We start from the raw sequence: 26,820 nt of genomic DNA, 5'->3' as shown, positions 1-26,820 counted from the left end.
TCAAGAATCCGGAATACTTTGGGCTTACAACATGGCTGTTAAGTGGGCAGCCCTGACAAGCAAGTGTTATTTGGATGTGGTCATCATCAAGTTGATCAAAACTAAGAAGCTGTCCACAGTGGCAGCCTATGCTAAGGCCTGGAAGTCCTTTCAATGCTGGTGTGCACTGAACAACATAGAGCCCTTGTGAGTTTCAATTTCGATAGCCCTGGATTTTTTACAGGAAGGTCTTCAAAAAAGGCTATTGGTAAGATCTCTGAAAGTGCAGTTAGCAGGCCTTTCTTGTTTCCAAACTTTTTTTTTTGGGGGGGGGGGGTGGGGGGGTGGAATGAAGCTCTTTGTCCTCTTGCCCAGATGTCATCCAGTTCATTAAAGGGGCTCTGCGGTTGTACCCTCCAGTGTATTCTCCTTTCCCTTTTGGGAACCTTAACATCGTGTTGCAGGGTCTCAGTTCAACCCTGTGTGAACCCTTATGGGAGGCTTTCCTTTAGGATCTTACAGTTAAGACAGTGTTCCTGGTGGCGATATGTCAGCAAGGCGAGTTTCTGAGATAAGCTCTTTCCTGCAGGGAGCCATTCCTTAGGACAGTGGTAGGCAAACTCATTAGTCAAAAGAGCCAAAGATCAGCAGTACAATGATTAAGATTTCTTTTGAGAGCCATACCTCGCACTCACTTGTGCTACGACGGCTATGTCAACCTGACTGAGACCCCGTTCGCCCGCACGTACTCGAAAACGATTCGTGGCAGAGCCTAGAGAATGACACGGGGAAAAAATTTGTCTCTGTCCCCTCCCCACGAGCTTGGTCCCCGTCCCCGCAAACCATCTGATTCCATCCACACAAGCCTCAAATAGTTTTATACTGAATTTATTATATTAAAGTATAAAAAGAAACAATATTCTGTACAATTGTCAATTTATAAATCAGTGTCTTCTCCCCACTCTCTCTTCCCCATTTCCCTTCAGCGTCCTCAGCTCACTCTCTCTCCACTTCCCTTCAGCGCACGCACATAAAAACAAGCAAGCAATTTTATATCATTTTCATTCTATTCATTCATAGAAATTAAAGTCTAAATAACGCCAGTCACATAACAAAACATGATTTTACAAAAATAATTCCCTGCACAGTCAAGCCTGCAAGGATTACTATATGTCTTTCAGCAGCTCCCCTCCCTCCCCCTTACCTTAGTGGTCAAGTCAAAATGATCTACCAACAATAAAATTTTAAAAACACAAAGCACACTACGCAGAAAAAATGTTAATTATCATTTATATTCCGCGGGTTTTCAAAGAGGTCAAAGCAGATGATTTTATGCAATTTCACCTCAGTAATAACTATACAAAAATAGACAAATATACCCCCTCCCTTTTTACTAAACCACAATAGCAGTTTTTAGTGCAGGAAGCTGCGCTGAATGCCCTGCGTTGCTCTCGATGCTCATAGGCTCCCTGCGCTAAAAACCACTATTGCGGTTTAGTGAAAGGGGATCATAGTGCAAAATATAGACAGCAGATAAAAATTCTCAAAACGGACACTGCCTTAGTATCACAGAAACGGACTCTCCTTACATACGGTTTTGTCCTTCTTACCTAAAGTAGTCTCAGCCTTCCACACCAATCAGGAAGTCTGTTTGCTCGCTTTTCGCCCTAAGGCAGGGGTGTCCAATGTCGGTCCTCGAGGGCCGCAATCTAGTCGGGTTTTCAGGATTTCCCCAATGAATATGCATTGAAAGCAGTGCATGCACATAGATCTCATGCATATTCATGGGGGAAATCCTGAAAACCCGACTGGATTGCGGCCCTCGAGGACCGACATTGGACACCCCTGCCCTAAGGGGTCTAAGAAAAGGATAAAGTGTTGCATTTGCTTGGTGTCAAGCGAGTGCTTCTTCAGTATCTTGAAGTAACCAGTGAGTTTTTCCTTTTGGTTCACCATTTTGTTCTGACCAGTCATCCCAAGAAAGGGAGGCCGGCATCTAAAGCCTTGATTTCTAGATGGTTATTCCCCATCTGTTTAACAGATGCTCCCATTGTTTCTGCAACGTAAACATATCCTTTTGCATAAAGCCTTACTACCTTATTTATGGGGGGGGGGTGCCTGTGCATCCCGATTCGTACCTTGCAGTTGCCTAAAGATTACAGGGGTTTTGGCTTACTTTGCATAGAGAGATTTAACTTGGCGTGTCAACTGCGACACTTAAGACTGGTTTTGCTTTACCACCTACTTTTCCACAACAATAGCTGAATGCTTAGCTTATACACCCTATCATTTTAGTTACCTTATTCATGTTCCTAGACTACCTGCTTGCTCTTATGGGAAATTATTCTTACTACCTGTCAGGATTGCGTGGAAAAGACTCTGAAAATTGTTACAATTACCTTTTCATACAACCCCTTGTTTGCCTCGGTAGGCAATGGGGCTTTCCTTCCTGGCTTGAGCCAGGCTGTGTTTCAGACTTGGGCTTTGAAGGGCTTGTAATATCTCTCACAGGTGGTGCAGGCTGATGGCTCAATGAAACCTTTTGAATCACTGCGCAGGAGTTTTCGCTTACCTTCCAGAGATTGGTACCGTTTTTTGCAAGTGCAGTATTATGTTGCTGCTCTTGGTAAAGCACCACTGACAGAGGAGATACAAGAACATATATCGGAAGCTCTCTGCTTGACTACTCAAGTATCTATACCATTAAGATTTCATCACAGATTTCTTCAAGAACTTGCTGGGGATTTGGACTATGCAAGGTTGGCTGATGCCTGGACTTATGGCATGCCTGGATTTTTGGCATAAAAGAAATGGGACCACATAACCCCCCAATTACCAAAAACTTCATTGGCTGCCCCTGGAGGCAAGAGTCCTGTTCAAATTTGCCTGTCTTTGTTTCAAATCCATTCTTGGTTCGGCCCCTACGTACTTGGTCTCTCATTTCAACTTGGATTGTTCTATTAGGCCTACACGCAGAGTCCAATGTTCACCCATCCAACAATAAAGGCCTGCTGATACAAAAGATACCTGGACAGAACACTTGCTTTCCAAGCAGGCCAAATGAACAATTGGCTGGATAACATAATTATGCACTCCTCATCCTATCTAAGTTTTAGAAACCTAGTAAAAACAAACTTGTACAACTGATTTGTAACCTAAGAACTCTTAAAGCCCTATCTCTTTATACTCTAACCGATTTGTAACCAAGATCTCTCAAACCCTCTCTTTATTCTGCTTACATGTATTGATGACTTTACAGTGTACCTATTCTCGCTGATTGTTCACTGATTGTTCCAGCTCCTCTTATCTCTGTATCCTGCTTATATGTATTCTATCACTTTACATTTTTCCTGTCATCTTAAGAACATAAGCAATGCCTCCACTGGGTGAGACCCGAGGTCCATCGTTCCCAGCAGTCCGCTCATGCGGCGGCCCAACAGGTCCAGTACCTGTGTAGTAATCCTCTATCTATACCCCTCTATCCTCTTTTCCAACAGAAAATTGTCCAATCCCTTCTTGAACCCAATACCGTACTCTGTCCTATCACGTCCTCTGGAAGCGCATTCCAGGTGTCCACCTCATGGGTGAAGAAAATCTTCCTAGCATTTGTTTTGAATTTTTCCCCTTTCAACTTTTCTGAATGCCCTCTCGTTCTTGTAGTTTTCAAAAGTTTGAAGAATCTGTCCCTTTCCACTTTCTCTATGCCCTTCATGATCTTGTAAGTCTCTATCATATCCCCTCTAAGTCTCCTTTTCTCCAGGGAAAAGAACCCCAGTTTCTCTAATCTCTCAGCGTATGAAATGTTTTCCATACCTTTTATCAAACGTGTCGCTCTCCTCTGAACCCTCTCGAGTATCACCATATCCTTCTTAAGGTATGGCGACCAATATTGGATGCAGTACTCCAGATACGGGCGCACCATCGCCCGATACAATGGCAGGATAACTTCTTTCGTTCTGGTTGTAATACCTTTCTTGATTATACCTAGCATTCTATTTGCTTTCTTAGCAGCCGCTGTGCACTGTGCCTTCGGCTTCATTGTCATGTCCACCATTACCCCCAAGTCCCTTTCTTGGGTACTCTCATTCAATAACATCCCTCCCATCGTATAGCTCTACCTCGGGTTTCTGCTTCCCACATGTAATACTTTACATTTCTCTACGTTGATCTTCATCTGCCAACTCGTTGCCTACTCCTCTAGTTTGTTTAAGTCCCTTTGCAATTCTTAACAGTCCTCTTTAGTCCAAGCACCACTAAATAGTTTGGTGTCGTCTGCGAATTTTATTATTTCACACTTCATCCTTGTTTCTAGATCATTTATAAATATATTAAATAACAGCGGTTCGAGCACTGACATCGCTGATTGTCCAGCTCCTCTTATTGTAAACTGCCTCAAACTACTGTGGTTTTGGCGGTATATAAGAATAAAATTATTATTATTATTTTTATTATTATGATCTGCACACACAGATTTCTGCAGTTACTTCAAAGATGCATTAAACTAGGTGATAAATATCTGGTTCAGGCAATGGAGAAGGAAAGACACTACAAATTTCTTACTCGTGCCTACTTTTCCCCAAATAGGGCATTCAAAACATGGTTTACGGCCACAGATTTTTGCCCAAAGTGTACTTTTCCTCACACAACTTTGGGCTACTTTTGGTACCGTCCTCATATTGCTTCATTTTGGCGTCAGCTTTTCAATCATATTTGGTCCTGTTCCTGGTGGCTACAACCTACATTTCTCTTCATACTGAGATTTCCTATGTTCCCGAAGCGCTCTGGGTATGCTGCTTTTGTTCGTAAAGCTATTGTAATGGATAAGTCTGCTATTTTGCAAATGTGGTTGTCTACACAAGTGCCCACGCTGGCTTATTGGAGGACATTGATGATACAGTTTGCAGAATTGGAACGCCAAGCACTTATGAACCTGGACTCTAGACATACCTACTTGAACAACTGGCTAATTAGTGCTCCTTCCAAAACTGACAGTCTCAAGGCAGTGGTACAAGTTGTCCAACTCCTGCAGGACTTGGAATTTTTGGAAGAGCCATTTAGAACTGAACCAATACCCTGTAGTACTTGGAGATCCTCTTCCACACGACAGAAGCCTTGTTTTCCTTCCTGAGTCCCGCAAACTTGAAACTAAGATGCTAGATTTTGGAGATCTTGGTACTACCTGCAGGTACTAAGGTTGATGGTAGCGACCATAGAGGTGGTACCTTGGGGAGAAGCTTATCTACTCCCTATTCAGAATTCATTGCTGTCCCGCTGTTCTCTGCAAACGAACCTCTCCTTGCTATTTCACTTTCTTTAGGGGTTATCCATTGCTTTGTTATGAATTGAAGAGCTGAGTCACTGCCTAGTGACACATGAAGATGAGGTTGAAAAATGTAGATGATGCCTTCTGCAATCCTCACGGGTTGGGAAAGAGACCCACTTGTCAAGACTACTGTACCTTTCAACTAGAAAGAAGATTTGTCAATGTAAGAACCTAATCTTCCCTTTCTGAACACCCTATCTTAAAGAGTAGACTTTTTATTGATGTTTGACAAGATATGGCCAATCACTTGTGTTAAATACCTGCTTTAAACCCCCCGAACAGATCTCTTGAGTCTGAGTAATAAACTCAGGCTCTAGATGGACAGACTGTATTACCAGTAATATTGCTTTTCTATCTTTCCCTGTCATAGGCGCTCTTTCTTGAAGCATGATGATAGGCCAGTGGCAAGTGTCCGCCCTGTTCAATCTACTCCTGTTCCCATGATGCCTAGACATGTTCCAGGAGGTCATATGGGTTTACCCTCTGGATCGGGTCCTGTAAACTTTCCTGTTAACTATCTGCAACGTGCTGGAGTTCTTGTTCAGAAAATTGTTACCACAACAGGTGAGTGCTATTTATTTAGCAAGGAGCAACCGTTTCAATAGCAATAATATACATTTTGTAATTATGTTCAAATCTTTTCATTGCCAAGCAAATCTGAAAACAAACAGCTGGTCCATAATTGTTTCTTTTACATACCAACCAAAACAGTTGACAGCATTTCTTATAATCCCCCAATACCTCCCCAGTGGCAATCATCCCACAAAGCCAAAACCCAGCATACTACTGTCAACTTCACTTGCGCTGGTGCATTCCACTCCACTTATTACCTGTTCAATATAGAACTCCATACACATTGTGGCAGAGATTTTCGAAAGAGTTCCCATATACCATGAAACTTTTTCCATCTTCTAGCTTCATTTCAGCTGCAGCTGAGCGTATCATTGCACACTAGCGCTTCCCAAGATCTTCCAGTTTAGCAAATCATATTTGCAAGGAGAAATGCCTTTTTAAGAAAGTGCCCTTTTCTCAAAGAAAGAAACTGTTGAACTGGCAGTGATACCCTGCAGTGCAAAGTCCCATCAGGCTGTTGTAAATTCCCCCAACTGAATCTGAATCTAAGGGCAGTACCGAAAAAACATTGAGCCAGTATAGCTTGAGCTACCCCATATTTAGGGCAGTTATCAACATCCAGTATTAAAGGTTCAATGTAGGGATTACCCTGATCAAGAATTTATGCTATGGGTAGTCCCCAGGTTAAGAACAAGTTACAGAACTTGTAGATTTTAAGATTCTTTCTGGTTACCTCTGCTCCCCTCTCGTTTCTTGGAGAGGGTGAACAACCTGTCCTTATCTACTAAGTCTATCCCCTTCAGTACCTTGAATGTTTCGATCATGTCCCCTCTCAATCTCCTCTGTTCAAGGGAGAAGAGGCCCAGTTTCTCTAATCTTTCGCTGTACGGCAGCTCCTCCAACCCCTTAACCATCTTAGTCGCTCTTCTCTGGACCCCAAAAGAAGATTAGGTTTTTACCTTTGATAATCTTCTTTAGTGCTTGTTAACGTTAATTATTGGTATTTATCTCCAATTAAGTGACAATTTAGTGCATTACAAAAAAATAGATGAAAGGATAAGCATTGAATTTTCCCAAGTCTACCTGGCTTGTAATTTTTTATGGACATTTTCTGCAGAAACTTGTCCTAGTCATAAGATGCTATTATAAGACCAAGGGACTATGTATACTAATTCAGTTATACTGTCCAACAAATCTAAATTGGGAACTGATCTTGAATTTCTTATGTTAATACTGTGGAATACCATTAACTTGTTTGCCCTGCAGAAGGCTGCTCCTAAGACGCGTCCTTTACAAGAAGTGCCATATTACAAGAACTTTTGAGTCAACATCTTTTTTTTTTTTTTTTTAGTTCAAAACTGTTTATTAAGTTTTCACATTACAGAAATGAAAATAGAGAATGTAATACAATACAATACAATACAATTCAGGATGCAGAACACCGCTATACATAGGTGATATACTGAGAAATATAAGAATGTACTGGATGTATTCCAATAGAATGGAATGAGCACAATCAGAGTACTCATGGCCTGGATGCATAACTGAGAGATATAAGTATTAAGGAATGTAAGCAAGCCGATTTACAGAAGCATGCAAATGCAAAGGTTTAAACATTGCAGTAAAGAAGGAGAGGCTGCCAGATATCTAGGAATCTATGCATATTGTTAGTTCTATCAGCATATACTTTTTCATATTTCCCCGTAAGGCAAAGAGCGTTCCACCATATATGATAGTCAATTCTGGTAGAGTCAACATCTAATCTTTTCCCTTCAGAGAAAAAAAAAAATAGGACCAGGATCTACAAAAAGAGTGGAGTAAAGACCTCAGTGTTGCTCATAAAGTTTCAAGTTTATTAAAAATTTGATATCCCACCTTATTTATTTCAAGGTGGTTATACATTTTAAAATAGGGTAAAAACAGATAATACAATTTAACATCACTTTAACAAAAAATAAACACACACGATTAGACAAAACAGTAACATACACGACAGGACAAACGGGTACGAGTGGAAAAAAGGGGAGAACTACAGTGATTAAAGAAAAGTAAGATATAAAGGTATAAACAAAAGGGTGGGGTTAAAAACAAGTAAGTCCAATACAAGCGGACTCATAAAAGATAAAAATTTTTAAAATTCTTAAAAGGACATTTACACTTGAAAGGCACTTGAGAGGATCCACGAGGCCTCCATTATTCGATAGCATCCCTCTTATAAACTTACAGTTAAAGAGAGAAACACATCAAGGGTCAGAAAACTCCTCTTATACACTGTCCCTATACATCATTTTCTCAAAATCAAAAAAACTTGCACGTCCTTCAGTCTTAATGTCAAAAACCAGAGATGTGGAAGAAACTAATCTCTTCAAGGTTGATGTATGGTTGCTATGTCCAATTTGGAGGAGGAGCAGCAGTGGGAGTGAAAATGCAAGTTTTTTTGACACTTACAAGTACTTATGTATTAGGAAATAAGGTTGGATGAAAGTAGATTTTGAGAGAATGATAGTAACATAGTAAATGACGGCAAATAAAGACCCGAATGGTCCATCCAGTCTGCCCAACCATACATGCTCCATAAATTAATTATTTAGCTTAAATGGTCCTTTTTCGTGGATATTTTTGGGCCAGAAACACAGAGCCCTGTCCGGTAATGTGCTTAGGTTCCATCTACTGGAATCTCCATCGAAGCTCACTCCTTCCCATCTTAACCATCCCAGCCATCAAAGTCCTCCCAAGCTCGTCCTCAACTGAATGTGACACAGGCCATGCAAGCCTGCCAAGTACTGGCCTTAGTTCCTTCAATGTATACCCATTATTTTCTGATTAGAGATCATCCGAGTTCATCCCACGCTTGTTTGAACTCTGTCACCATTTTCTTCTTTACCACCACCATCGGGAGCGCATTCAGCAGCCCAGGGCTTAGAAATATGCACTCATACTAAGCCACTATTTGGGTTGCCTACCTGATACTGCTGCAGTGGCCTAGTAACTTAGTAGATGATGGCAGATAAAGACCCGAATGGTCCATCCAGTCTGCCCAACCTAATTCAATTAAATTTTTTTTTAAATTTTTTCTTCTTAGCTATTTCTGGACAAGAATCCAAAGCTCTACCCAGTACTGTGCTTGGGTTCCAACTGCAGAAGTCTCTGTCGAAGCTCACTCCAGCCCATCTACAACCTCCCACCCATTGAAGCCCTTCCCAGCCTATCCTCAACCAAAAGGCTATATAAAGACACATACTGTGCAAGTCTGCCCAGTAGTGGCCTTAGTTCTTTAATATTTACTATTATTTTCTGATTCTAGGTCCTTTGTGTTCATCCCATGCTTCTTTGAATTCCATTACTGTTTTCCTCTCCACCACCTCTCTCAGCAGCGCATTCCAGGCATCCACCACCCTCTCCATAAAGTAGAATTTCCTAACATTGCTCTTGAATCTACCACTCCTCAACCTCAAATTATGTCCTCTGATGTATATGGACAGTATAAGTGGAAATTTTCTAACCCTTGATGCGTTAACTTTTTAACTGTAAATTTATAAGAGGGTTGCTATTGAGTAGTGGAGGTCTCATGGATCCTCACTGTGTTCATGAGCAATACAGAGGTCTCTTCTCCCCCTTTTTTTTTTTTTAAGATCTTGGTCCTATTTTCTTCTTTTTGTTCTCTGAAGGGAATGGAATAATAGATGGGTTTTGATTCTGCTATTTTTGTATTTGTTGAAGTATACAACTCTCTTCCCTTCACCATTTTGTGCATTTTACTTGAGATCAGAATGGAGTCCTTGCAAAGAAGGGCAAAATGCTCTTGAGTGAAACCATTTTGAAAGCCTTTGTTTTCCCTTTACTTCCATTTTTTTTTTTTTTTAATTTGCATGTGCCATAATTCCTAATATTTCCCTACCAGATATTGTGATTCCTGGAACAAACACTTCAATGGATGTACAGGCAAGAATCAGTGCAGGAGAAAGCATCCATATCATTCGAGGAACTAAGGGTAAGTGAGATGCACCGATATCAAGCTTCAAGTTTTATTGTTATTTGTTGTTCCACATTTCATAAATAATAAAGGCTTTCTGTGGGGTACCAAAAGGCCCCCCATCCTGTTTAACCTTTTCATGAGTTCCCTTCGATGATGAAAGCATAATGTCCTACGCAGATGATATTTTGCTCCTCTTCCCCACAACCAACAACCAGTCAGATGTCACCAACAAAGTCTCATCCAATATTGAAAGAATCCAAAATTGGGCAACAATCAACAAGCTAAAACTAAACCAAAACCAAAATCTTATACTTCCACGCAGCCCAACAGACAGCACCGACAAGCATCACTCTCCGATCGGGTCACACCCTCGCTTTCAATAAAACATCTAAAATCCTAGGCTGCATTCTTGATTCCACACTAACCATGGAAGCTCAAATCTCTAACATCCGGAAAAGGTCCCTCTTCACCATGAGGTAGCTAAGACTCATCAGACCATACTTTCATCAGCATAGAGCCTGTTCTGGGCGCAGACTCGGGCTTAAAATACTTTAATGTGTCCATGAAAGATACAGACGATTGGAGGCCAATCCTGGATCTAAAGGCCATCAATGCAGCTTTGAAGGTGCCCAGATTCTGGATGGAACAAGTAAGGTCAGTGATCACCTTAGTCATGCCAGGTAAGTTTTTAGCCTCGCTGGATCTGACAGAAATCTACTTGCATATTCCCAGAACACAGAAAATTTATCGGGTTCCATGTGCTGGAGAATAATTTTCAGTTCTCAGTGCTGCCCTTCAGTTAGCAGTTGTGCCTTGCACTTTCACCAAGGTCATGATGGTGGTAGCAGCAGCACATCTGCGCAAGGCAGAAATCCAGGTTCATCCTTACTTGGATGATTGACTGATCAGAGCGTTATCCGGGCTGGACGGTAGCCAGGCTTTTGCAGGATTTGGGATGGATTACCAATTTCAAAAAGAGCAACCTGGATCCAACCCAGTGTATGGAGTATTTGAACATTCTATTCAACATAGCAGAGAACCATGTCTTTCTCACAGAGCCATGCAAACTGAAGCTCAGACACCAGATCATGGAGATTTTTATGAGGCTGGCTCCTACAGCCTGCCATTACCTGCAGGTCCTAGGGTCCATTATGGTGACCATAGAGGTAATTCTGTGTGCAAGAGCTCTCTTGCATCCCCTGCAGAGCACACTGCTGGCAAGTTTGGCACTCCCCCCCCCCCCCCAGTTGAACTCTCTCCAGGAGGAATTAGCCTGGACAGCGGAGGTGCCCCAGAGTTTAAAATGATGGATCTGGCTGGAGTCACTATCCAGAGAACTTCCTTTCCATATAGAGACCTGGGTGATCCAACGACCGATGCCAGTCTTTTACATTTGGGGGGTGGGGGAAGGGGTCATTGTGAGGGTCCTCTAGCACAAGGCCGATGGTTACCATCACAGAGTACAAGGTCCATCAGCATGGAGTTCAGAGCCATTCGGTTAGCCTTATGATTCTTTCAGACATGGCTGAAGGGAAAAGCGGTCTGAGTTTTCTCAGACAATGCAACAGCCATGGTGTACTTCAACAGGCAAGAGGGGAAACCAAGAGTACTCCATTGAAGCTTGAGGCCCATTTGTTGTTCCACTGGGCAGAAGCCCACTTACAGGCCATAACAGTGGCTCATGTGGTAGGAGTGAATAATGGCCAGGCTGACTATCTCAGCAGACATATTCTGTATCCAGGAAAATGGCTGTTTCCCAGAAAGCATTCAACTGCATTGTGAGACCCTGGGGGGCGACCAACCTTTGCATTAGCAGCCAACAGGAAAGTCCCTCATTTTTTTTCAGTTGACGATTCGAACCAGGAAGTATTGGAATGGACGCTCTATTGCAGTACCATAACTAAAGCGTGCTGGACATTGGAGCGCCGACAAACCCGCTGCGACATTTGCGCACAGGACTAATGCACTTCTGCCAGTTTCAGGCCTTCAGGTTTGTGCTCTGAAGGGAGGTGTTGGGGGGAAACCCCCCCCCAGTACATGTAGAAGTCCTGGCCACCCCCACTACAGTGAAAACTCCCAAATAAAGAGAATGTAAGTTTTCAGTGTAGTGGGGTGCCCCAACGGGAGCGCCAAGTCTTCTAAGTGTAGTGTGGGGGGGGGGATTCTCCCCCCACATTCCCCATCAGAGTGCAAACCTGAAGGCCTGAAACCGGCAGAAGCGGTGACATGCAAATGTCGCCGCAGGATTATCGGTGCGCCAATGTTCAGCACACGTTTGACGTTTGACCTCTAGGGCATCCTTGGCCGAGAAAAAGAACTCTTGTATGTGTTCCCTCCGTGGCCTATAGGCCGGGTCATTCACAAGATATCAGCCCATTAGGAATTCATGAAACTTGTGGCCCCAGACTGGCTGCGTTGTCCATGGAATGTGGATCTAATCCAGTTGCAGCAGGACAGCTATCTCAGACTGCTGCTACATCACGACCTTCAGTCACACGGACCCATAACCTTAGACAATCTGGAATGCTTACAGCATGGCTGTTGAGCGTGCCACTTTAGCACGACTAATCATGACTTTCCTAAGATCTAAGAAGCCAGCGACAGTGGCAGCCTCTGCTAAGGTATGGAAACTTTTCCAACACTGGTGTAAGGAGAGGCAGTTAGACTTTTCCTGGCTTCCATTTCCCATGCAGAAAGGCTTGGAGAATGGCTTAGTGGTTGGGTCTCTTAAGGTTCAAGTGGCCAGCCTTTTATGCTAGAGCAGACAAAGCATCCTTGGCCTCTCATCAAGATGTCTCCATATTCTTGAAGGGAGTGTTAAGGCTCCGCCCTCCCGTACTCAGCCGTTTCCTACATGGAATCTTAACATTGTGTTAAGGCAGGTGTCCTCCAGCTGCATTGCTACCACTAGGGGGTGGAATATTTTCAGTCGCTAAGGACAGGTATGTTCCCTGGAGTCCTGCAGAACTTGCCTGTCCCTCACAATTGAAAAATGTGACAGTAAAACAGCACCCTCTATTGGTGAGACTGTGGGTGGAGGACTCCTGCTCAGCTTAGAGGGAACAGTGGCTCTCACTGAGGCTCCTTATGAGCCTTTATCAAAAGTATCTCTCTTGGATCTTACCATGAAGACAATCTTCTTAGCAATCACCTCAGCGAGGAGGGTGTTGGAGCTACAGGCTCTATCATTTAGAGAGCCTTTTCGCAAAGTCATGGAAGCAGGGGTGTCTTTGCAAACTGTGCCTTCTTTTCTGCCAAAGGCATTTTTGGCATTCCAAGTCAATCAGGAAGTCCTGCATTTCAGCCCATGGGCAAGAAGAGGACAAAGTTTTGCGGTTGCTGTATGTTTAAAGAGTCCTTCTCCACTACCTTGAGGTGACAAATGACTTTCGTCTTTCAGATCATCTGTTTGTCTTATCCAGCTGTAATTGTAAGGTTAGACCAGTCTTTAAGGCTTCTATATCCCGATGGATGCACATGGCTCCTCAGCTTATATTGGCTGTAGTAAACCGCCAGCAGCCATGAAAGCTCACTCAAAAAGAAGTGTGGTTTCGTCAGGATCATCTGTTGCATATACTGAGCACAGTCAAGTAAATTATTATTCCACTTGTCTTTAAGCCCGTTACATTAACGGGTGCTAGAATAGATGTGTGTGTTTGTCTTTCTTTCTGTCTCTTTCCTCGGCTGTCCACCACCACCACCCCTTGCCTGCTCCCCCTACCCAGCAGTAGCCCTTCTCCCTTCCTTTTACCTCCCCCCTATTCAGCAGCACCCCTTCCCTGCTCCCCTGTCCAGCAGTAGCTCTTCTCCCTTCATTTTACCTCCCCTCTGTTCAGCAGCACCCCTTCCCTGCTTCCCCTGTCCAGCAGTAGCCCTTCTCCCTTCCTTTTACCTCCCTCCTCTCCAGCAGCACCCCTTCCCTGCTCTCCCTGTCCAGCAGTAGCCCTTCTCCCTTCCTTTTACCTCCCTCCTCTCCAGCAGCACCCCTTCCCTGCTCTCCCTGTCCAGCAGTAGCCCTTCTCCCTTTATTTTACCTTTTACCCGGTTTTCGTGGTGGTCTGCAATGGTTTTGGGGTTGCAGCGTCGTGGAAGAAATGCTTAAACTGCTGCAGGCTCCTACTGATGGGGAAACTGTCGCATGCTCTACAGCGCTTGCGGAAACCGCTGAACGAAACAGTCACACTCTTCTTCTTCTGCCCCACGCACCGCAAGCCGCCCCATGCGCCTCAAATCGAATTTGGCACGGAGGCACACATCACGGCGGCAGGGATCACGCCGTTTCAACAGCGCTTGCGCGGGTAAGGATTTTATTAGATTAGATGCAATGTCAATGAGGAAAAAGAGCCAGATATCAAATAACAATAAACTTTTATTGATAATGACAGGAGTCGCCATTCAACATATCACAAGTAATTGGAAAAATTACAGTAGACTCAATTATAATTTCTGGTGGAACTCATTATGTCACATCTATAAAATGGAAAGAACAAGAGCTGTACAACAAGGAAGCTATAAGAAATTTAATAAAATTTGGGAGCCACCAACTTCTTATTGTAAAGAGTAAATACCATTTTCTATTGAACTTTACACCGTCTAATGTTAGGAAGGGGGAGGCTTTATATATTAATATTCATATTGGGAAAATAATAGAGGGAATGATGGGAGGGGAGGGTGGTAATTTTATGTATTATAAGATAAAATAGAAAGATTGTCAAGTGATATGTTTAATTGTATTGTTTTAATGTTTGTACACTTGATGTAAGATTGAAAATGAATAAAGAATTTAAAAAAAAAAAAAAAAAGATTAGATGCAGAGGCAGCATTTTTTTAAAAATGGTAAACCTATTATAACTATCTAACAGTCTATAACTAGAAAGAATTGTATAAGATTTAGCGACCTTATTGCTAATCAGCAAACAAAATACCAATACAGTAAATCAAAGTGACTTATATCCACTCACACTTGCCATCCTGAACGTTACAATCAAGTTGCCAAAAACCTCACAAATATATTTTCCCGACGTGTAGGTTGCTAGGTGCTGGCTCATCTCTGTTCTGAAACATTACAGCAAAATTTTAATTTTTCTTTTGCTCTTTCCAGGTACCTACATCCGAACCAGTGATGGAAGGATATTTGCTATTCGAACATCTGGGAAGCCAAAGGCTGAAGATGGACGTCGAGTGGCAACTTCAGGTGCATGTCTTCAAGTGTTAATTTAGTGCATGACAGCATGCCTAAACTCTTAATCAGAATGCAATGTTGCTCATGCATAGTGTTCATGCCTGTTTTTCATGTTTCCTGTTTATTAGTTGTTCTAAGTTGCAGAACAGATAGTGTTTTGTGCAAAGCAGTTCCTGGTGTTCCCTTCTGTTCCAGTGATGTTAGAATGCTTTTAGGCTCAACTGCAAGTGGCTCTGTGGTCCTCTGCTAAGTAAGAGGAGCAGAAAACAATGTGTGTGACTTTCTGCAAGACCCGGTTCACGGGGACAGATTGAACACCTACTGTATAGACTCCTCTGTGGATTAACAGAAAGATTACCAAAGATAAGAATCTAATCTTTGATAATTGCAATATCTCCAATAATATGTCTTTGGTTAACCTACCCATTTTACAGTAGCCACCACCACAACATTTACAAAGTAAAGCAGAAGGCCTTCCACCATAACTACCCAGTCCCCCTATCTCACCCCTCCCTTCCCCCCCCTCTCCCCCTTACCTAATCCCCCCAAAAACTCAGTAAAACTCCCAACCATTAAGGACATGAGCCCAGCTTTACTGTTGGATATACACTCCACAGTGAATTTGTTTAAAATTAAACTCCTTGCTCTGGAAGATAGAGTGTATAAAGAGAGACCAAACGTTCAGAAAATGTTTCTAACACCTAACAGTAAAATGGGTTTCTTTAGCTTTCCACTTGTGTAACTGATTCCGCCACTGCCAAAATGAAAGATGTTCAGGTTGCAGCCACCGCTGGAAGATATATTTTTCCCCACCATGGTCGCCTTACCAACAAAATAGTTTTCACATCCAAATCCCCTCCACAGTCCTACACCACTGTCCTGAAAGTGACCTGAACATGAGACTCCCAACAATGAATCCAGATAATCAAAAAGCGCTCTGTCCACATTTCCCACATAAAGGGGAATTGAATAAATCATTCATACATTCCAGCTTTTTCAAAACAGTGCAGAGTTAGATTTGATTTTTTAGACCGAACGCTGGAAAAAACCGGACGTATAAACAGGCTGTAAACTTCACTCTTTAGTCATCGCACAGGTTTTTAGTTTTTAAATTGCAAGGGAAAAATCCAAAAGAAACCACTTATCGGAACTTTATACTGTGGTTGAATCACTTTGAAAGAATTCTGGGCTTGACGCATTTTGCCGTAGCTGCTTCATAAAGCCTGTAATGCAAGCTGTCAAAAATGCTCAAAAAAAGGGGAGAGGTCTGTAACACAAAAATTACAAACTGGTTGCTGATGAGTTCACAAAACATAAAAAGCAGATTAAAATACAAAATATCATGGCATCTCAGAAGTACCTGTCTATCTCACCACACCCATACTTTCAACTGCAGACAGCGAACTCAGAGTTAACTTCCTGCACTATTTTGAAAAAGTTGGAATGTATGAATGATTTATGTGAAGTTTTACTAGCCACTTCTTTTGCATATTTTCTAACATTTTAACCAAGACATTTCAAGGCAAAGATCAACACAACAGTTCTGAATGGTTAAGGCACAGTATTCTACAGGCAAGGTGAACCTGAAGGCCCTTCGTCCTCCCACCATTTTTAATTTTCACCTATCTACATTCATACAAGGACATAAGCTCCCTTTAATTACTCTACATCAGTGTTCTCAAACTGACACCCTTTGCAGGACCACATTTTGGATTTGTAGGTACTTGAAGGGTCTTAGAAAAAAATAGTTAATGTCTTATTAAAGAAATGACAATTTTGCATGAGGTAAAACTCTTTATAGTTTATAAATCTTTCCTTTTGGCTAAGTCTTAATAATAACATTGTCATTTATAGCTAAAGAGACATATGATCAAGAAACTGTTTTATTTTACTTTTGTGATTATGATAAAAATACCGAGGGTCTTAAAATAGTACCTGGCAGGCCGCAAGTTTGAGACCACTGCTCTATATCATCTATCACATACTTACACACCTCTCTCTCTCACTTCCTCTTCCCCCCCTGATCCCACGCCAGGCTACCTAAAGTGTCTGTGACTCATCACCCTGAAGTTATGTGTAGTTCCAACAATTTTTCCCACAATGCCACATAATATTTCTTATCAGGATGTGCTGAATTGCGATATGTCTCTGTTTCAAACTAAGCCAATTCTCTCAACCTCACCAGCCTCTATTGTGTGGGTGGGGGATCTTCCGAGATGCAGTAGGACAATATCATAGTCATTGTGCATTGATTACTCCTAATAGCTAGAGTGAGAGCCCTATTACATGGCCCCTAGCCAAGGACTAAGCTAACCCAATAGAGGAATGAGGGCTCATAATGCCATATAGCTGGAAGCAGAAGAAACTATTCCCCCCCCCAAAAAAAAAAAAAAAAAGAGAGAAATTAATTGCATAGGTTTGGCTAATTGCTCTAATATATTGGAATTTGTCTGAACAATCTACTGACTCAGTCATATAGTATTAACATCCAGTTTTTCTCAAGGTTGTGTTCTTGTTGGTGGAGAAGTCGCCTAATGGAATGGTTTGTGAAGTGAATTGTGATCCTGGAAAACTGGGTTCAGTTCTCACAGCTGCTTGTGACCGTGGGCAAGTCACTTAACCCTTCATTTCCCCGGGTACAACAAAACTTAGATTGTAAGCCCACCAGGGACAGAGAAAATACCTGTATATAATATGTACTGCGCTGCGTAAGTCTGTTTGCGCTATAGAAATGATTAGTAGTAGTAAGTTGCTTGTTGACTTTTCAAGCTTTTTAACCTCTTCAGTTCTAGATCCCTTAATAGCAAGAGTTTGTCCATTTTGACCCTTGCCTATCTGGTTGTTTAATACGGGATAAATTTGGTCCCTTTTGTTGTCCATATGCTGCTCTAGGTATGTGTTGTGTTCCCTGAGTGGAAGCAAAATGCCTTGTTTATCCTAACTATTCTTTTCTTATCACTTCCTGCTAGTTATACCTACTAGAACAGATGTCAACAGCCATTCCATTTGGTATAAGAGCAATACTTGATTGTAGTTATGTTCATTCAGTTCCCTGTGTATGGTGATCATCCTCTGTTACCCTGAATTGCCAATCTCAGCAGAAAGGCATGAACTAAGCTCTTGCTATCAGAAGATATGGTGAATAGAGCGTGGTCTTTGTCCATACTTTACCTGTTTGTCAGCTCAAGTTTCCAAGTTTATTAAAACGTTCTATCCCGTACATTATGGTTAGACCACCTAGAACAGTGAGAACAAACAACAGAAATACAATATTTAAGGACAAAAATGGGGCAAGGGAAAAAAAACCATAAGGTGATGTACTAGTTTACCAGTTTCTAAGAGGAGTAGAGTGTCTAAAATGTGTAAATAACATTTCATTTGCACTTCTAGGGTCCCAGGGTTCATCTATGGAATCAACAAGCAATGGCAGACATAGAGCCTCATCGGCTACGGTCCCCAATGCAGAGGAGCTTGCGCGACCACTCTCACCCGACAGCCCCGAGATCCTTAGTGAACTGCAACAATATGCGGAAGCAGCTGCAGCGAGAGAGTCTCGGCACAGTTCCCCATGCACCAATGCTGCCCAGGCCCAGCCTGCCCGAATGGGCAACAACAGTAACAGCAACATTATGACAGCCCGAGCTTCAGAGCAGCGATCGTCAATCCACTGCTCAGCTCAGAGTGTCTCTTCCTCTTTGCCGGCTTCTAGCCAAAACATTGGTGGCCAATCTGTGCTTGATTTGCGGGGAAAGAAGCGCAAGTCATTGTCGCCATCGATGGTCGAGCAAACCAGAAGGCAACTGAGCAAGCGGCAGCCGTATGAACATGGTTATTCTGTGCCCAGTGGATTTATCATGCCGCCTGTCTCACTGAACCACAGCCTGAGTCACCCATTTATGCCTCAGACAGGTAATCCCCTATATATGGGTGCTGGCAGCTCCTCTTTCTATCAGCTACCTAATTTGCTGAGCGAACCACGTCTGGTATTCCCTGTAACTACTGACCCTCTGCTAACAGCGGGAACCACCAGCTCCTCTGCTGCTACCTCAGCTACTGCCAGTGTCCCGCCGTTCTTGCTGAATCCTAGTATGGCAGGCATGCTGCCCAGCTACTCGCTTCCCTTCACACAATCTCTCCTTCCTGAGACCAGGATGTTTGCTCCTTTCCCGAGCTCCATCCTGCCCAGCAGCCTTCCGAGGAGCATGGCATCTGCCTTCCCCAGCTACCTGTCATCTCACACGGGGTTCCCAGCTGCAGGGCTTCACCGATCCCAGGTGCCTCCATCATTTGAAACTAATGAAGTTTCTGAAGTCGGCTGCAGCTCCAGCGATGATGAGGACAAAGATGATGATGTAATAGAGATTACTGGGAAATGAAGGGCATGGTTCTTCAGATTGTTAAGCAGGAGACGACATTCTAGGAGTTTTCTAGAGCTGAGATTTCATCTCCAGCTTCAAGAGGGGAATGGGAGGGCTGGTTCCTAGTTAAGTAGATCCCCTTTGTTTTGGGGGTTGGAAAAAGGAATGAACCTTTAAAGACAAGAAAAATCAACATGTCTTCAGTAGGTGAGCCTCCCCTTCCTTATTATCCCTCTCTATCTCTTTGTGTCAGTTATCTAGAGGGAAGTCCAATGGCAAGAGTCCACGCAGCTTCACCACCTTCTTGGATATGTTGTGTAATGGTGAAATTTTCTCATGTCTGGGGGAGAGAAGGGTTGATGCCAAGATGCAAGACAGTGGAGAGCTTTGCATCTCACAGAGAACATAAAACGGCATTGTAAAGAGGAAGGAAGGGTTTGGCAGAGTAAAGAAAAGGGAGATGTAAATCAATGTTATGTTTCTTTTCCGTGAATGGGACAGTGAACAAGGTCTGACAGAGCAGGTTAAATACAAAGGTGAAAAGAGAAAAGTAAGCCACCTTATCTTAGACCAGGTTTCCCTTCTGCCCATTTCTGTAATAAATAATACAGAGCACATTTAATTGTGAGTTAGGAAAATGGTGAGCTCGGTATCTTGTATACTAATTGTGTTAGAAGAAGGGCAGACTTGCCTCCTGGTTATATAGTCATTGCACTATAATTCTCTAGGCTGAAGACCTTCAATCATAGCATGAGGTGATCTCTAGCCACCAGAGATTTTTATATTTCATTAATAAAGGGACATTGTAAAAGAGTAAATTATGTGAAAAATAGAAAGAAGCGAGAAATCTGGGAATCACCAAGAAGGTTGGGGGAGACAGGGCTAAGCTTTGGTTCATAAATTCAGTGATAAAGAATCTGCTTTCCAGTCCCTGCCTGACCTGAAAAGAGTCAGAGAGATGAGCACCTGAGTGGAGACAGAAAATGTAGAATTCTGACAGCATGCAGCTCATTTGCCGATATCAGCTAGTTTTGAATTCAGTTTTATATGGAAACTCCTGGACTGCTTGAAGCCTCATCTCCAGCTTCATTCTTCCCTGTAATGGTTTCGTAGACCACATTCAACACTTTTGCATTTGTAAATTCTTGATGTGGGTTACCTTTAGAAATTAACGCCCTGAAATTAGTTTTCTCAGCTTGAGTTAGCATGATGGCCTGCATCTCTGGATCCACAATAACATAGGCCTGATTGACGGAAGAGTGCATTTGGGTTCATAGACAACGGCACAAAAGACAAAGGCGCGGCCAGACAATTGAGCGCAGCGCGGAGGCGCGCGCCGCTCAAAAGTACTGTTTTTAGGGGCTCCGACAGGGGGTTTTGTTGGGGAACCCCCCCACTTTACTTAATAGACATCGCACCGGCGTTATGGGGGGTTGAAGTTTTCAGTAAAATGTGGGGGGTTACAACCCCCCACACCCCCCACAACGCGGCGCGATGTCTATTAAGTAAAGTGGGGGGGGGGGTCCCCCCCACACCCCCCGTCAGAGCCCTAAAAACATTAATTTTGAGCGACGCGCACCTCTGCGCTGCGCTCAATTGTCTGGGCGCACCTTTGTCCCGGCGCGCTTTTGACCTGACACCGTGCATTTGATGTGTTCATTTATCTAGAGCAGATTTTTCACCGTCAGGTTTGATTGGACCAGTAATATGGCTCATGTGGGCGGTAAAGAAACAATAAGGTATCAGGGGCTTAGGGTATTAATACCACTATTATCCCGATGTGCCAAAAGTTTTACATGGTATGAAGGTCACTCTTCCAGGTCAGGTGCTTCTCTTTAAAGTAATAGGAATGGCACATACCATCCACATTTGCTTTAGCAGACTGTCAGAAATTTCAGATATTGGGGCTCATAAAAGTGTTGTCCATTCTGCTGCCATCAACTAGCAGTGAAAGGAGCGAGAGTATAATCCTGCAGTTTTAACGCCTTGTAACAAGAAGGTGCAATGAGTGCATCCCTGCTCAAGGAGGTTTTTTTTTCTCTCTCACACTATCATGGGATCATTTCTTTTTTATGAATGTATTTTTTGGTCTTGTATAAATGTGGTCCCCCCTATTGGCTTATAGTGTGTGTACTAGCTACAGGTGTCCTCTAGGATTAAGCCAGGCCATATTGGTAGAATACACCTAGAACACTGTCATTACATCCTGTTGTGTTTATGCTTAGACATAAATCAATTTACTTGTTAAAGATCTATTTTCAAAGTCAAAAGTACTTAAAAATCAGTTGCCAGTTTTTTTTTTAATTATTATTAAATATTGTTATATAAATACAGTTCTTGGAAATTTACTTTCTCCTCCTTCCAGTTTTGAAGTTTTTTTGCACTTTTAAAATGTGATTCGTTAAATTTGTTTATGTAAGATTTTCCAACCATTCTTCAATTTTCCCTAGTGAAATTTGCAGTGATTGGAGGACAGTATGCTTTGTTCTGATCTTCAATGATGTCTGGAGCAGGCCCAGCTGGTTTTAACCACCTGCCAAGTTCTTGCTCTCTCTCACCTTTATTTTCCGTAAGTGTAGCACAATGGCTCTGAACCCAGGTCTTGGGACACACGTAGATAGTCAGAATACCCACAATAAATATGCGTGAAATACATTTGCATATTTATTGTAGATATTCTAACTGGCTGGAAGTGTCCCAAGACACTCTTTCTTTTTACAATTTAAAAAAATGAACCTTGAAATCCCCAAATTTATTTTTTGTGTGGTGCATATCATTATCTAATTCTGTATCGCTTGATAGACCAGTATAGTTCCTTGACAGATGGGTAATATGCCTCACTGCTACCAGCAGGTGGAGACTGGGATCAAAACTTGTATATCAGTAGAGCATCCCCTCTTGCTTCCCCAGTTTTCCTCAGTCTCCGGTAGCAGGTGGTAAGGCTTTTCTGCTCCTCTCTTAGCACTGTTGGAACTTTGCTTGTGGACTCCTGGTTCCCCTTTTTGTGCCGGATAGAGCTTGGGCAGATTCTGTTTGGGGATCTGTCCGACCTCGGGGGTCTTAAACCCGATGGGTCTCGTGCTGGGTCCCTCCCCCTATCTTCCTCCATCTCCCCATATTTTTGTAGTGAGTCTCAGCAGGCCGCCTGGCCCCCTGTTTGGTCAGCCCTCCAGCTTTGAGAGCTGTGGAGTCTGTTCTGACTAAGTAAAAAGAAACAACAAAAAAAATCCTGAGGTGTGCCGGTCTAAAGGGCTCATTTTCCTTTAAAACTGCCTTTTTTCTGTGTTTTTCTCTACTAACTGGCACTTTCTTTTCAGCTAGAGCGGTTTTCAGCACAATGAGCTCTTTTAAAGGGAAAAAGTGCTCCAGGCACGAGGTACTTGTGGCCAGCCTGTGCAAGTGTTGTGCAGGCCAGAACGGTGGGGAAGCCTCATCGGCAGCGGATGCCGGCGGCCAGGGCACCCCGCCGCATGTGCCTAGCGGTTTGGCTTCGGATCGTGGGGAAGCCCGGGCTTCCCCTGATGCCCACCTCCCCTGCCGCTGACGGTCAGGAAGAAAAGGATTCCCTTCCCGCCGGTTTGGCTGGGGATTCCCTATTTGTGTCAATCGGTTCCTCGGCTTCTGCTTCAGGAAAGTCCCAGGCTTTACAGACGCAACAGGCCGTAGGAGCTCCCATTTTGGCGGTCTCGGGGCCAATTTCGGCGGGGACCTCCTTCATTTCAGTTACTTCAGGTGACCTTCCCCCTATTCTGGAAATAAGGTATGTCAGGGTCCTCTGCTGGGGCAGGGAGTCCCTTGGGGCCGCCAGGGGTCTTTCCCCCTGAATTTATGTTAGCATTTGCAAAGCTTATGTGCTGGCGGCAGGAGGTTCTGTGTCCACTCTGGGGGTCTCGGGGGAGGGGGTATTACCCTCAACATCTTCCCCGGTGCGGCCCCACACAGCGGCGGTTTTGCTCCCCTCTACTCCTCTTTCATCCTAACGCCCGAGGGTCTCTTGAGATGAAGATTTTTTTCTCAGAGGAGCACGAGGTGATTGATAAGGACCTGGACCCTTGGGGAGAATTCCAGGATCCTCTTGGGGGGCCGGATTGTGCCGGTGAGGGATTCGAGCACCCCCCAGCTGGCAAAGATGTGTCTGTGGTGCGCATTTTTCAGCGGGAAGAGCTCCATGAGTTAATCCTTCAGACCTCGGTTTTGCACTTTGAGGACCCCGTGTCGGAGCCTCTGCATACAGTGGACCCCTTGCTTAAGGGGATTCACTCTGCTTCCTACTCTTTTCCTATGCATCAAGTTCGCACAGTGGCAGATGCTGGATACCCATTTTCGCTTTGGGCGCTCCATGGCCTGCCTGTATCCCATTCCGGAAGGAGATAGGGATACTCTGAAGTCCCCTGTAGTGGATGCAGTGGTCTCGGCCATCTCTAAGCAGCATACCGTGCCTGTTGAGAGTGGTGCGCCTTGAAGGATCCAGAGGAGTGTAAGTTAGAGTCCCTCCTTAAACAGAATTTTGATGTGACAGCTGTCGGTCCAGGCGGCTATGTGTGGCGGGCTGGTGGCTCGGGTGTGTTTTCATTGGGCCCAGCATGTATTTGATGATAAATCTGAGAATTGGGACTTGCTAAGGCAAGAAGTTACCAAAATTGAATTGGGTGCTTCTTATCTCTTGTATGCCATGTATGACCTTTTGCGAGCTTCTGCCAAGTCTCTGGCCTTAGGAGTGGCAGCACACCGTACCTTGTGGCTTCATGCTTGGTTGATGGATTTGGCGTCCAAAGCTAAGTTAACGAAGTTTCCTTTTAAAGGATCTTTCTTGTTTGGTGAGGACCTGGACAAGTTGATTCAGACTCTCACTGATTCTAAAGTGCCTCGTTTGCCTAAGGTTAGGCTGCTGGCTCAAGGCGGTGCTGCGTGTGGACATGATTTCTGCCATTTCTGCTCTGGTCGAGGGGCTTCTTCTTTTCAGTCTCCTGAGCTCTCAAGAGGCAGGTTCTTCCAGCGCATACAGTCCTTTCATGGGGCCCGCTGGGGTGCAGGTAGCGCCCCTGACGGGTTCCCTGCCGCCCATCCTGCACAATGACTTCTTGCAGGCGCTCGTCTTGAGTTTGCCCACTCCTTGCCATACCGTTTTCTCGCTTCTCCCTCGCAGGTGGCTTGGAAGCAGCAGGCCTTTCGTCAGACCCTTCAAAGATTGTTGGATCTTCACATGGTGGTTCCAGTTCCCCCGCTGGAGTGGGGCACAGGTTGGTACTCGATTTACTTTGTGGTGCCAAAGAAAGAAGTGGGTCAACAGGGCTCTTCACGTGCCTTCCTTCCGCATGGAAACTCTGCGGGGTGTGATTCTGGTGGTTCAGCCGGGGGAGTTTCTGACCTCTGTAGCTCTTACCGAGGCCTACTTACACATTCCTATTTGGTCCTCCCACCATTGCTTCCTGCACTTTGCGAACTTGGGGCAACATTATCAGTTTTGTGCACTTCCCTTTGGTCTGGCCACGGCTCCGCGGACGTTCACCCAGGTGATAGAAACATAGAATATGACGGCAGAAAAGGACCTTCGGCCCAACAAGTCTGCCCACTCAAATAACCTTCCCCTCTAAGTTCTTCTTTGAAGTGAGCCCACGTGTTGATCCCATTTGTTCTTAAAGTCAGTCACGTTACTGGTCTCAACTACCTGAAGTGGAAGATCGTTCCAACGGTCAACCACCCTTTCGGTGAAGAAGTACTTCCTAGTGTCACTATGGAATTTCCCACCCCTGATTTTTAGCGGATGCCCTCTTGTCGCCGTAGGGCCTGTAAGGAAGAAGATGTCTTCTTCCACTTCGGTGTGGTCATTGCAGTGGTGGATTTTGCGCAAAGAGGGCATAATTGTTCATCCTTATCTGGACGACTGGTTGATTCGAGCCAAGTCGTTCCAGGAGAGCATTCGGGTCACAGCTTGGGTGGTGGATTTTCTGCAGTCGCTGGGATGGATAGTCAACCTTGCAAAGAGCCGGTTATCTCCATCTCAGCGCCTGGAATATCTTGCGGTCCTGTTCGACACCTCCTTGGGGGAAGATCTTCCTTCTGGAGGCTTGGGTAAGCAAATTGCAATCTCAAATTTACCTGCTTATGGCTTACGTCCTCGGGCGCAGGATTTTCTCCAAGTCTTAGGGTCGATGTCGACCTCCCTCGATGTTGTGAGGTGATTGCGGGCCCACATGCGTCCTCTTCAGTATTCTCTTCTTCGGAGGTGGCCGCCTCAGAAGCACAGTCTGGATCTCCCTGTTCCGCTTCCGGGCTTAGCTCGGGGCAGTCTTAGCTGGTGGCTTCAGCCCCCCATCTTTTACAAGGGGTGAGTCTGGATCAGCCACAGTGGATGGTGCTCATGGATGCCAGTCTTCTCAGTTGGGAGGCTCAGTGTCTATGTCACTCAGCTCAGGGCACATGGTCCACAGAGGAGGCTTCTTGGTCAAGCAGTGTTTTGGAGACAAGAGCCATCCATCTGGCGTTGCTAGCCTTCCAGTTGTTTCTGACGGGTAAGTCAGTCAGGGTTCTGTTGGACAATGCCACGGCGATGGCCTATGTCAATCATCCTGGGGGAACCAGGAGCACTTTGATGGTGCAGGAAGTGACTCTGCTCATGGTCTGGGCGGAGTCGCATCTTCAAGAGATCTCAGCATCCCACATAGCTGGAGTGGAAAATGTTCAGATGGACTTCCTGAGTCGTCATGTGCTAGATCCTGGAGAGTGGTGTGTAAGCCCTATGGCCTTTCAGTTAATAGTGCAGTCTAGGGGTCAGCCCCTCATGGACCTGATGGCCACAAGTGTCAACACCAAAATGCCCCGCTTCTTCAGTCGTCGCAGAGACGGTCAGACCGAGGGCCTGGATACTTTGGTTCAACCATGGCCAACGGAGGGGTGATTAGTGAGTAGAGTTCTTCTCCGCATAATTCGCCATCCGGGCCTCGTGGTTCTGGTGGCGCCAGATTGGCCTCGACGACTGTGGTACGTGGATCCTCTTCCTCTCTGGGACGACCTTCTAACTCAGGGACCCATTCCAATGTTCGATCCAGGTCCCTTTTGTCTTACGGCTTAGTTCTTGAAAGGGGTCACCTAGGTAAGAAGGGGTATTCAGATAAAGTGATCTCAACACTCTTGGGTCCCGGAGGCTTTTGACCTCTCGAGCTTATGTGAGGGTTTGGCGTCTATTTGAGGAGTGGTGTGATGCACGTGGGGTGGTCTCTTTTCGCGCTTCCCCGCCTAATATCTTAGAGTTCTTGCAGGATGGCCTGGATAGGGGACTGGCTTGGTCTTTTCTCCGGGTTCAGCTTGCAGCCTTGTTAGCCTTTTGGGGGTTCTTGAAAGGTCAGGTTTGACTGCCATTCCGGATATGATTCGTTTTTTTTGCGGGCGGCCAAGTTGCTCAGGCCTCCCATACGACCCTCTGTTCCAT

The 26,820-nt window shown here is 44.4% G+C and overlaps 1 protein-coding gene across 2 annotated transcripts in view; it reads left to right on the top strand.

Annotated features, from left to right (window-relative positions):
* RAD54L2 (RAD54 like 2) overlaps nt 1–20,749 on the top strand; it is a 159,134-nt gene extending 138,385 nt beyond the window's left edge. For both annotated transcript variants that reach the window (XM_033926393.1, XM_033926392.1), the window contains exons 19-22: nt 5,673–5,866; nt 9,777–9,866; nt 14,953–15,045; nt 18,424–20,749. In XM_033926393.1, coding sequence (XP_033782284.1) covers nt 5,673–5,866; nt 9,777–9,866; nt 14,953–15,045; nt 18,424–19,409 — 1,363 coding nt within the window. In that variant the 3' untranslated portion in view covers nt 19,410–20,749. The remainder of the gene's footprint in view (nt 1–5,672; nt 5,867–9,776; nt 9,867–14,952; nt 15,046–18,423) is intronic.
* The last annotated feature ends 6,071 nt before the right edge of the window (nt 20,750–26,820 follow it).

The sequence above is a fragment of the Geotrypetes seraphini genome, chromosome 17, assembly GCF_902459505.1.
Source record: "Geotrypetes seraphini chromosome 17, aGeoSer1.1, whole genome shotgun sequence".
Classification (NCBI taxonomy): Eukaryota; Metazoa; Chordata; class Amphibia; order Gymnophiona; family Dermophiidae; genus Geotrypetes; species Geotrypetes seraphini.
Note: the sequence above shows the minus strand (reverse complement) of the source record. Positions and strands in the feature narration are given on the sequence as shown.